Source organism: Lissotriton vulgaris, chromosome 7, assembly GCF_964263255.1.
Source record: "Lissotriton vulgaris chromosome 7, aLisVul1.2, whole genome shotgun sequence".
NCBI classification, from domain to species: Eukaryota; Metazoa; Chordata; class Amphibia; order Caudata; family Salamandridae; genus Lissotriton; species Lissotriton vulgaris.
Window position 1 is genome coordinate 1,642,067,437 of NC_141695.1, and position 12,522 is coordinate 1,642,079,958.

Here is a 12,522-nt window from a genome sequence, read left to right on the forward strand (position 1 = left end):
AAATCAGAGGCCTGTGTGGGGCAATCCTCACACGGTGTCACAGGTCATCACCCCCATAGCAGCATCCCGTATTTTATAACTAAAATGACAGTGTTTAGGGAATACTGCTGTGTGGTCAGTTTAAATAAATCCCCTTGTAGAGTACGAATTCCCTTAAAGTAAACACGTGTCAGCTGGCCCTCAGTGCACATAAAAGACAATTTACTTGCAGCAGTCATAACTTCTGTCAAGCGCATTAGCACGTGAACTGCTTTGAATGCTTGTAGTTTAGAGAAATTACAAACGTGTCCTCCGTATGTATTCAGGGAGTACTAGCGCTCGCCCCTCCAGCCGTTTAAAAGCAAGATTGGCTGTTCACCGCTCCCCACACCAGGATGCACTGATGCACCCCCCTTCATCCTCTGCACCCCAGGATTTAATCCGTATATAAACCAGGGATACACCAGAGCATCTGTCAATCATTAACCAGCTCTGAGTCCCGCCCCCACACCCCAGGCTGCAGTGGACTGACCTACTGGATGCACTCTGGGGACCCTTTGCATCCAAAACCACCCTTGCCAATCACCCCATCCTGTGCACTGCACGCCTCCGCCCCATCACCCCCATGCACGAACGCTTTCATAATGCACTTATCCACGGTGAGGTGGACGAAACCCCCCCCCCCCCCCCACAAAAAAATGCTTTGGGTCCCCTTTCTAATACCCAGTTTACTTTGGTGCCCCCGTGGGGTGGGTGCATTGCAGCGCCCTTGTATGCCAAGGCAAAGTGCCACTAAACACTCGGGAAGGAACCCCTCCCCTTTAGGATGTCCTCGACCCCTGCACCCCCGGATGCAAAGGTCCACCACATGCCTCTGTACCCCACTCCCCTGCAGACCTAAGATTCTCACTCGGAAGCATAAGACGCATTGGAGCCAGTCCACCCCACAGATAAAAGGTGTAGTGGAAGAACCAGAGACGTAAGAAGTTTTGGAGCCCCCCATTCCCCAGACAAATAAGATTACTGCCCCACAAAGAGAAGAGGCTTTGCGCCCCCCCCCCAAATAAGATGATGTAGCCCCCGCCCAAGCAGACAGATGTCTCCCCCCACAGGACTTGGGATGCTCTTTGGAGCTCCCACACAGGCATACATGTCATTGGAGCCCACCCACTCACCCAAGGATTATGTATTGAATCTACAGATTGACAAACGAAGCTTCCTCACCTCCCCCCCCCCCAAATGCACTTGACCACCAGACATAACATACATGGAGCCCCACTACCCCAGCATAAGATGCACTGGCAGGAGGTCCTGCCACCATCTAGCCCCTCCCCCCGAACCCCAGGGGTACTCACAGACTGCAGGAAGTGCAGGGTCCCCACATAGTCCCTCTCCGTGTTTAGAATTTCGTTCAGGACACAGAGCCGGAGGCGCAGCTGGCGGTCCGAGTCCCTGCAGCTCTCCGGGGCCGGTGCGGGCACCCCCGCCTCCATCTTGGCCTCACTGACCCCAGATAACAGTCCCGTGCACGGAAGCAGCAGAAACTAAGGGTCTTTAATATCCTCCAGGAAACACGTCTTGTCCGCTCGGTTACCATCCAATGCCCATCCGAAGACTGGCCTCCCAGCTCCAGTCTCACTGACACCACTCCAGCGCCTTATAATGTCAGCTCCAAAAATCTGATCTAGGCGCTGGGGTGTAATCCGGTGTGATGGTGGTCAGACACAGACCGGACCCTTCAGCTCTCGTCCGTCTGCTCTCTGTGATGGTTGTCCACACGCACCAGGCTCACGGGTCCCCTCCAGGTTTACTTGTCACCGTCCCAGCCTCTCCCTTTGCATCTGTTCCTCCCGGTCCACTCGCCGGGGCCGCTGCCGCTTGACCCAAACTTGAAGCAAAAGTTGTGCGTTTCCTGTGGCGTCCAGCTCCCCAGCCTCGAGGCACACGGCGTCTCTCACAGCCGGGTCCGACCCGGCCCCCTGCGCTGCTCGGTCCAGCCCCCTGCAAAGGAGGGGAGAGAGTCACTGCCGGCGAGCTGCAGTTCCGCACACTCTCGCAGTGCCTTCTGGCTGCTCACTGCACGCCAGCCTCGCAGCGCACAAGCTCACAATGCGCTCACTATTTACAGGGCGCCTATCTCACAGCACAGAACTCCTGTTCGTAGTACACGCGTACACACACACACACATGTTCACAACACCATCACGCCTCACAGCGCAGGAAGCATACCTCGCTCACCATGCAACACACAAGCCTCCCTGTGCACAGACTCACACTGTGTAACAACGAGCAGCCGAATACAACGCTCTCACTGATTACAGAGCGACCATCTCACTGCACAGGACTCCGACCCGTAGTACACGTGTGCGCACACATACTCAACAAAATTGGCGCCTCCCTGTGCACAGACTCACACTGTACCACAAGCATCTGAATACAACGCTCCCACTGTTTACAGAGCGACCATCTCACTGCACAGGACTCCGACCCATAGTACACGTGTGTGCACACACACTCAACAGATTCACGCCTCCCTGTGCACAGGCTCACACTGTGAACCACAGCACCCGAGTACAACGCTCTCACAGTTCACAAGGCGCCCATCCCATCTCACTGCACAGGACGCCGTCCAGCAGTGCTTGTAGCACACACACTCTCTGCTCCACACCAGCACGCCTCACAGTGCACTGCAGAGTGCACACCGACCCTCGCTCACAAGCCTCACTCACTGTGCACAGCTCATAACGTTGACTCAACACCCCCCCCCCCCCCGCGCTGCACTCACCCTTGTTTACATCACACCCACTGCACACCCTCTCCCCAGCTGTGCGCCGCGCGCTGCTCACTGTTTACACGGCTCAGTGCGCACAGCACACGCACGCTGCTCCCGCGTTGTGCACTGCACACCCGTGCTCACTGTGCACGGGGCTCTTCCAGGACCGGGCTTCTCCCTCTATGATCCCTGGTCTGCCTGCGGCTGGCGGAGGGGTCAGGAAAGTTCCCGGAGCAGCGGTTTCCAGCCCCGCACTCGGACCACGGGAGGGAAGCGCGGGCTACGGGAGCCCTTATTGTGCAGCAGCGCTGACTCCAGCTCCAGGGACCGTCTGCAAAGAGCACGCCCTCGCGCGAAGCGCACAGTCAAGGTGTCAGCCGCAGCAGCCAGTGAGGCGCGCTGCTGCCTGGACCTAAAGAAGCTCAAAGGGATTTTTTTAAATTCTAAACCACGCGTTCTTGAGCACTATAACCCACATACCGTTTAAAAATACAAGACATTACCTATCAAAGTCTCGATTTATGGTTCTTCTTAGCTTGTATCTTTGACGTTCCCATTGCCTGATATCTGATAAACGGTTTCCTGGCATCTGATAATCATAGCCTGGGGTGCGGATATCTGTAGTGTGGTATCAGACAATCCGTGTTCAAAATATTTGATTTGTTTTTGTGATGGAAAGCAAACCATACATAACAAGAAAGCAAGAAGGGTAGAAACGAAATGAACAAATCAAGAAACCATAACATTTTCAAGTTATTCACGACAGTGTGACATTGTATCTGCTGACCGGTATGATCGCAGCCTTACATCAGTTGTAGAAATATAAAGAGAAGTGGTTATAGTTAGGAGTAGTTCATAAATGAATGAGAAAGATATATGCTGAGGGGTGAAAAGCACAACAAGCATTGGAAATGCAATAGGTCTCGCATTAGGAAAGTTTGAGCTATTGGTATTGTAAATGACACTTTTTTTATTTATGTGTTGGTTTTGAAAGTAGCGAAATTAATAGCTTTGTCATTTACAATGTCAATAGTTTTAACTTTTGCAAATGTGACACCTATAGCATTTGTAATGCAATGTGTGTTGTATTTACGTGACTTAGATGTATTGATATTACAAATAACAATGGCTTTTAATTTTGTAAATAATTAATACTTAAATAAAAGTTATTGTAATTTATAATGGCAATAGCTTAAACGTTTGTAAATAACTTTTGTGAAGATTATGTTCAGTGTATTTTATTGTGACGAAAATCCAAGAACATTGCATTTGCACCTAAACACACACATAGCCACACACATATAGATGTGGTGGTGGTGGATCTGGGGGATATGGTGGTGGTGGATGTGGTGGATGTGATGGTGGTGGATGTGGCGGTGGATGTCATGGTGGATGTGGAGGTGATGGTGGATGTGGTGGTGGATGTGGTGGTGGTGGTGGATGTGATGGTGGATGTGGTGGTGATGGTGGATGTGGTGGCGATCGTGGATGTGGTGGCGATGGTGGATGTGGTGGTGGGTGCGGTGGATGTGGTGGTGGATGCGGTGGATGTGGTGGATGCGGTGGCTGTGGTGGATGCGGTGGTAGTGGTGGATGGGGTGGTGGTTGTAGTGGATGTGGTGGTGGATGTAGTGGTGGTGGTGGATGCGGTGGTGGTGGATGTGGTGGTGGTGGATGTGGTGGATGTCATGGTGGATGTGGAGGTGATGGTGGCTGTGGTGGTGGTGGATGTGATGGTGGATGTGGTGGTGGTGGATGTGGTGGTGATGGTGGATGTGGTGGCGATGGTGGATGTGGAGGTGGATGCGGTGGATGTGGTGGTGGATGCAGTGGATGTGGTGGATGCGGTGGCTGTGGTGGATGCGGTGGTGGATGCGGTGGTAGTGGTGGATGGGGTGGTGGTTGTAGTGGATGTGGTGGTGGATGTAGTGGTGGTGGTGGATGCGGTTGTGGTGGATGTGGTGGATGTCATGGTGGATGTGGAGGTGATGGTGGATGTGGTGGTGGTGGATGTGATGGTGGATGTGGTGGTGGTGGATGTGATGGTGGATGTGGTGGTGATGGTGGATGTGGTGGTGGATGCGGTGGTGGTGGATGCGGTGGATGTGGTGATGGTGGATGCGGTGGTGGATGCGGTGGTGGTGGTGGTGGATGGGGTGGTGGTTGTGGTGGATGGGGTGGTGGATGTAGTGGTGGTGGGTGTGGTGGTGGTGGTGGATGCGGTGGTGGTGGATGCAGATGTGGTGGATGTGGTGGTGGTGGATGTCATGGTGGATGTGGAGGTGATGGTGGATGTGGTGGTGGTTGTGGAGGTGATGGTGGATGTGGTGGTGGTGGTGGATGTGATGGTGGATGTGGTGGTGATGGTGGATGTGGTGGTGGATGCGGTGGATGTGGTGGTGGATGCGGCGGTGGTGGTGGATGGGGTGGTAGATGGGGTGGTGGATGTGGTGGTGGATGTAGTGGTGGATGGGGTGGTGGTTGTGGTGGATGTGGTGGTGGATGTAGTAGTGGTGGGGGTAGTGGGGGTAGTGGTGGTGGGGGTGGTGGTGGTGGATGCGGTGGTGGGGGTGGATGCGGTGGTGGTGGAAGTGGTGGTGGATGTGGTGGTGGTGGTGGATGTGGCTGTGGTGGATGTGATGGTGGTGGATGTGGCGGTGGATGTCATGGTGGATGTGGAGGTGATGGTGGATGTGGTGGTGGATGTGGTGGTGGTGGTGGAGGATGGGGTGGTGGTTGTGGTGGATGTGGTGGGTGTGGTGGTGGTGGATGCGGTGGTGGTGGTGGATGCGGTGGTGTTGGATTTGGTGGTGGTGGATGTGGTGGTGGTGGATGTGATGGTGGATGTGATGGTGGATGTGGTGGTGATGGTGGATGTGGTGGTGTATGCGGTGGATGTGGTGGTGGATGCGGTGGATGTGGTGGATGCGGTGGTGGATGCGGTGGTGGTGGTGGTGGATGGGGTGGTGGTGGTAGTGGATGTGGTGGTGGATGTAGTGGTGGTGGGTGTGGTGGTGGTGGTGGATGCGGTGGTGGTGGATGCGGTGGTGGATTTGGTGGTGGTGGATGTCATGGTGGATGTGGAGGTGATGGTGGATGTGGTGGTGGTGGATGTGATGGTGGATGTGGTGGTGATGGTGGATGTGGTGGTGGATGCAGTGGTGGTGGATGCGGTGGATGTGGTGATGGTGGATGCGGTGGTGGATGGGGTGGTTGTGTATATTGTCTAGAAGCCTGGTATCAGCAGAGCTGGGCATTATTGACATAACAGCAGTGGCACACAGGTGGGTAACATGCACGTGACCTGGTGACCCTGGAGGCGTGAGTGGTAGGACATTGTTACACCCCTACAGTGTGCGACTGTGTGGTGTGTCCTGGTGCGTGTCTGTCTGTTTTCACGTGCATTTATTCTGGGAAGGTCTGTGTGTCTCTGTCAGACTTTGTTAGAAAATGGTTGAAGGGACATCTGTTGTAGAAGTGTTTGTGTGTTTGCGACTGTTTCCGTGTGAATGCGTGCCTGCGGGTGTTTATCATCATCTGTGGGAGTCTCTTTGCAAAACGACATGTATGTTCGTGTGTATGTATGCTCGCACGTGCCTGCGTTAATGTGAATGTGCGTGCTATTGTGTGTAGTGTGTGTGTCTATATGCGTGCGAGTGTGTTTCTCTGTATGTGTCTGTGCGCGCGCGTTTGCACCATTGTGTGCGTGTCCGTGGGCGTGTGTGCGCAGGTAACGGCTTGCTGTGCACACGGTACACACTAGAACAAGTGTTCCCCTGGAGTGTAAAATAAATATGTGTACACTCTTCGCAAATATCCGTCCCGTTTGTCCAAATGAAGCCCGCTATTCGGGTGCATTTTGGGAAAAGGCCGTTTTTCTGGACATAGTCTGCAGACGTCTCCCAACAATAAATAGCCCCTTTGCTTTAACTCCTTTGAGGCTGATGACGAGCTGGGCTCGTCATGGCGTAGCCTCCTCGCACGCTGATGACGAGCCCAGCTCGTCACGTAAAGTGCGATTTAAAAAATCTCAGCGCAGGAGCGGAATTCCGCTAGCGCGCATGAGGTTAAAAGAAGACTATGACAGACAGCTTTCTTTAATATGGAAACGTACTTTACACACATAACTAAATACAATGTGCAAAATTGTATATACGTTCAGGACTGCAGGTGGAATTACAATTTGGAACACTTCATAAATGGGTGTCACAGAATAACACGTGTTTAAGTCATATATTATAAGGAAAGGTCACAGTGGGCAATAAACCTTCTAAAGAGAGCCTGTACTGATTATCTCTGAGGCTTCAAGCACAATGTTTGCACCAGCAAGCCATACCCTTCAAAATATTAAAACCCCTTTATATCCCTATAGCAAAAACCTCAACAGTTATTCACTATCAAGAAGGTGTGCCTACTGGCTCTGTTAAGGATATCACAAATCAAGGGACAGGATTCCAGCCTGTGGTACGTGTGGTGCGACAATACCCAGAATCCTATTGCCTTTATCAAAATGACATGGACATTTCACTAAAATAAGCCGCTTTAACATAAACAAACAAGGCCTATAGCCTTAGGCATGGTCATTTTATTATTTTACGTCATATGGCAGAGCAACTACTAATTTCCCCCCAGCACAAAGTAACACACACTTTACGGCCTTCACAAATGCTAAGATCCAGTGAGTGTTTTATGCATTTGTGTCAAGCTGCGGCTGAAGGAATTTATTTGCTGAGAGTTCTGCCTGTACCCGATTCACTGGGAAGGTGTTGAGCACTTCAAACTTTGCACGATAAGGAAGAGGGTGATGGGGAAGGGAGAAAGAAGACATCAAAACACTTGCTATAGTAGGTTAGTTTTGGCAAAACCAGGTGAAGGGTAGCATGAGCTTGCTGATTAGCCCACTTACTGCCTCGTCGGTGATGTATGGAACAAAGACAAAGCAAGCAGGAGAAAGTTTGAGGAAAAGGTAGAGGTCACTAAGCAGGTAGTATTTATAAAGGTGTGTGAAATGTGTGTAATTTTCTTTTCTTTTAGTTCGCATACATTTATGAAAAATTGAACAAAATTATATGTAATGATGTGATATGCAAAACTGGCATTTAGTGCTATAGTTTAGTATGGCATGCATTATTGTGTCGATTTTTAGGTAGGAGGAGGTCTTTTACACAAACGATAGTGCAAAACTCACAGTCTGCAGACGTCTCCCAACAATAGCCCCTTTGCTTTAAAAGAAGACTATGACAGACGCGGGGCTCCCGGACACTTGAGGGCATTGCTGTGGGGAGGGGGGGAGGAGAAAGGCGACACAGCGGGCAGGGGAGGGGGCGGAGCGGGGAGAGGGTGTGAAAGCAGCAGGGGCCTTTGAAGTGAAGCTAAGCTTCACTTCAAAGGTGTGGGAGGAATGCGGCTGAGGGAACAGACAGCGATTTGGTGATGTGCACGTGCATTTTAGGTCAATGCGCTTGCGCATTGACCTAAAAGCCACGGGCACAGCACCAAATCGCCCAGTTAGGTAAAGTCTGTTTAAGACGCTATATATCGAGCTCCCGCTCAATGCCCATGCGCATTGAGATAGTTCGCTCGACCTAAAAATCGGCCTTGAAGACAGTAAGTCACCGGGGAGGTGCATGTTGCCCATATTTCTTGTAAGTGTTTCTAGTGTGGTGTCAGATATGAGAGGCAGTGGCGGCTGCTACTTAATGGGATGGTGAGGTGAAACATCATTTTAAAAATCACTTACCTGCAGCCCGGCTGCCGTCTCTCTGTCCTCTTCGATCGACTCCAGAAGCATGAAGCACACAGACGCCCTTAGCTAATCACAGCGCTGTTGTCACCAGCATGATAGCAGCATCGTGATTCGTCTGAGCGCCGTGGTTCAGCACTCAGGCATGGACTAGGAGCCTGTGCATGTTCTTCATCCAGGCTGTTCAATATAGTTGGGTAGAGAAAATGCTAAGTGCGCATGACTGTTTGGCCGGCCCAAGACAGTTTGCCAAACCTTCACGTTCACTTAAGAGAGTGCCCACCTCCCCTCCCCCTTCTCCTGTGACAGCCCAGCCCACCCTGCATTGACTTATTATCATGTTATTTTTCCTTTTTGAACTGCTCACAGAGCAGTGGGGCAATGTCCCTCCGCCCTAGCGGAGGAGCCGCCACTCATGAGATGGAGTGTGGGGATTTGGCAGAGGGGAGAGGAGGAGGCATGCACATCAGGGAGAAGGTTTAGCACTTCCTGGAATAAAAGTGTTGCTACCCCATCTTCGCAAGAAACCTCAAAACCTGTCTCTTCAACAGACCCCCTCCTTGATAGAATAGAACCTGCACCCCCCCACACCCCCCACCCCTAGCGCCTTGAGACCCTTACGGGTGAGTAGTCGCGCTTTAACAAACTCCTGATTGATTGATTGATTGATTGATTGAATGGCCGGTGGTGAGAGTGAAGGATTTCCCTCTAGGCTTGTAAATTACGCATAAAGAGGTCTAATGTGTCCCACATGTGTGGAGAGGTTACTGGGTAACCTTTAGTATTAGATAGTTTTATGTGTGTGCTTCTCAGATAGGTTACCCAGGCCCACCAAGTGTGATATGAAATGTTATTGCTAGACTTCCAGCTGATGAGTATAACTTTGATGCTGATGGTGAGTAATAGGTCAAGTAGAGAGAGATCTGTCTCGGGAAGATCTATTGGGGGATCTGCTAAGTATGGTCCAAGTACAATGAACGGAAAGGACAGTGGAATATTTGTTTAGAATATTTTTTGCCAGTATGAGTGTAGGTGAGGGCAGGAGAAGAGCATGTGTTCTTCGTCACCAGGGGGTGAGTCACATACCCATCATGTGTTGGCATCCTTAAGTTTTAAGTGGAATAACTTTGCAGGGGTCCACTAAAAGAAGTGTGCAGAGAAGAACTTGGTCTGGGTTAGGGAAGGGATCAGTTTGTGTTACAGTAAATACGATCTTATCTTTCTCCAAGTGCCTGTGTTCGGAGGGACCATATTCTTAGATGAGAAGGAGTAGGTCCATTTCGGTGTTAGTGGTGTGTAGTGCAAGATTTTTGAGGTGGTGAGGATTCTGTAGAGGCGCGAGGCAGAATGTCCATTCCATGTATTAGTTGGAGTCTCTGCAATAAAGGAGAGTTATGAATATGGCCTAGTTTGTAGATATTTGCTTTGATACTGAGAAAACAGTAGAAGTCTATATTGAAGAGGTCATGTTTATGCTGGCTGAAGGCAAAGGAGAGCTTTTCAGTATTATCGTAGAGGTCATATATCATTGTAATTCCTTTAGATGTCCCCACCAAGCCAAAGGTTGGAGAGTTTGGGATATATAATTTCTTATTGCACCGCAGAGATGTGAGGTAGGATTTACAGATTTTGGTATCCAAAATCGTGTCTAATGCAAGTACGGCGCATATAGTGTCCTGGAATATTGTGTGTGAGTGAGGAAAAGGGAATCGATCCATTGTTCGTGTGGAGTGGCGTGAGAAGGGGTGGCAAATGGAGAGTTCTACATTGATCCAGATAGGTTTCTTTAGTGGAGTAGGTTCATGCCACCAAGAGCCTTGGGCTGCTAAGTAGTCCGTCTAGTAGGTGATCCAGTTAGGAAAGTTACCACCCCCTATTTTTTATGTCATTCACAGTTTTGTAAAGGCTAATTCTAGGTTTTTCGTTTTCCGATTGGAAATCAGAGACAGCGTTGACTGTTTTCGTGAAGAAGTCTGGGGAGAGTTGGGTAGGTAGCATGCTTGATAAGAATTTAATCAGTGGAGAAACCATAATTATTATGGTTTCGAATCTCCCCCATCAGGATATGTGCTTTGGGGACCAAGCCGGCAGAAGCTCTTTTATTTTAATTAGCGTTTTACTCTCATTATCACTGTTTTGGTGAGGGTTTTACTGAACCAGATCCCAAGGTATTTTATTGTAGATTCCCATCAGAAATAAGATGAGCCACGCACTAAAGGGTGGTAGTGGATGTTTAACCCCTTCACTGCGGCGGCTATTCCGCCGCAGTGCTAAGTGGGCGGGGCGGAAATGCGGCGGGCACATGCTGGTGACGGAACCGCTCCGTCACCAGCGTCGGTTGCGCTGTGCTTATGACGGAGCGGTTCCGCCATGGCCCTGCCCGCTCAATAGAACGCTCGAAGCAGGCGCGGAATTCACGCCGCGAAGGAGCGTCGGGCGGGCCATGACGGAACCGCTCCGTCATCAGCACAGCGCCACCGCAGCTGATGACGGAGCGGTTCCGTCATCAGCAGGGGAGGGGTTAAAGAGAGGACCTCCCTCTTATCCTTATTTAGGGAGTATCCTAAGAGTTTAGAAAAGTATTATATATTGTAAAGGCTCGCAGAGATTACGAGCCCTGGGGAGTCCATAAAAATAAAAAATATCAACAATGTATGCAGCTGTTTTACATGGGGTATTGCCAAAGGAAATTACTGGAATACTTTGCGATTCACTAATCATTAGTATTAGAGTGTCACTGGCAAGTACAAACAGTAACGGGGATAGGCGGCACGCTTGCTGGGTTCCTTGTAGGAGGGTTAAGGTTTGTGATAGGGATCCATTGATTTTAATTCTTGCAGGGGGCAGCAATATAAGGCCATGGTCATCACGATTAACTCTTTCCCCAGGCTATGTCTGGAAAGAACAGCTACAAGGTATAGTCAAGAGACCTTACTGAAGGTCTTCTCTGCATCTAGGGCTATAGCCGCGGCCTGGGAGAGAGCAAATTTGAGTTTTTTTCAATAATATGGGAGAAGAGGTGAATGTTTCCACTAGCTAAGCGTCCTTTGATTAATCCAGATTGAGTTGGATGAACAAATTTAGTGATCAGTGTGGAGAGACGGTTAGCAAGGGTTTTAGCATACATTTTTGCATCCATGTTGATTAGGGAAATGGGCCTAAAGTTTTTTGAGTATGAGTGGTCTTTTCCCTCTTTAGGGATAACCACAACAGTCGCCTATGATGCGGACCCAGAAACTGCACCAGAATCTGCAAAGTGGGAGAGGACCAACTCTAGAGTGTTAATAATCGAGGGGGGGAAGGCTTAATATAATTCAATCAGGAAGCCACCTGGTCCCGGAGCTTTACCAGATGGTATGTTTTTGATGGCTTGGAGGATCTCTTCTCTAGAGATTGGGCTAGCTAGGGCAATTCTGTCAGTGTCGGAGATTTGTTTTATTGGTTGCGAGTTCAGAAATTTCAAGCAGGCATCAGTGGGCATATTAACGGAGGGAGTGTAGAGTTTAGTGTAAAATTGCTTGAAAACCTTAAGTATCTCTTCCTTTGATGTTTGTGTTTTTTTGTTCACCTTTAATCGATGAAATCAAATTGGAGTTCGACTTGAATTTTAGGTTAGGCCGCTAGCATTTTCCTGGCTTTATTTAGGTAGAATTTTGTTTTTGCCGTTTTGGGGGTAAACCCAAAGATGAGTTTGTTTACTCACTATGGAATGAAATTAGATCTTAAGACGTTTTATGAGTGCAAGGGTAGTCAATTCGTTATTTTGACGATAGCTTAATTTTGCAGCTTTGATCTCTGTGGTTAACTGGTTTACGGATGACTTAATGAGTTTATTTTTGTGTGACATACAAGTAGCGTTTCAGGGTGTCCCAGAGAGTGACTGAGGAGTTCACTGAGCTTTGGTTAGTCTAAATGAATTTGGACAGCTATGGTTAGTCTAAATGAATTTGGACAGCTAAGTATGAAGGTCCTTGATCACCGCTGGGTCTTCAAACATGTCTTGGTTCATGCACCACGCTTTTAACTT

General features: G+C 49.6%; 1 protein-coding gene across 1 annotated transcript in view; it reads right to left on the reverse strand.

Annotated features, from left to right (window-relative positions):
• Window positions 1-3,046, reverse strand: part of PREX1 (phosphatidylinositol-3,4,5-trisphosphate dependent Rac exchange factor 1) — an 863,840-nt gene extending 860,794 nt beyond the window's left edge. The window contains exons 1-2 of the mRNA XM_086932617.1: window positions 2,826-3,046; window positions 1,335-1,980 (exon numbers count right to left, since the gene is read on the reverse strand). Coding sequence (XP_086788743.1) covers window positions 1,335-1,472 — 138 coding nt within the window. The 5' untranslated portion in view covers window positions 1,473-1,980; window positions 2,826-3,046. The remainder of the gene's footprint in view (window positions 1-1,334; window positions 1,981-2,825) is intronic.
• Window positions 3,047-12,522: the final 9,476 nt, after the last annotated feature.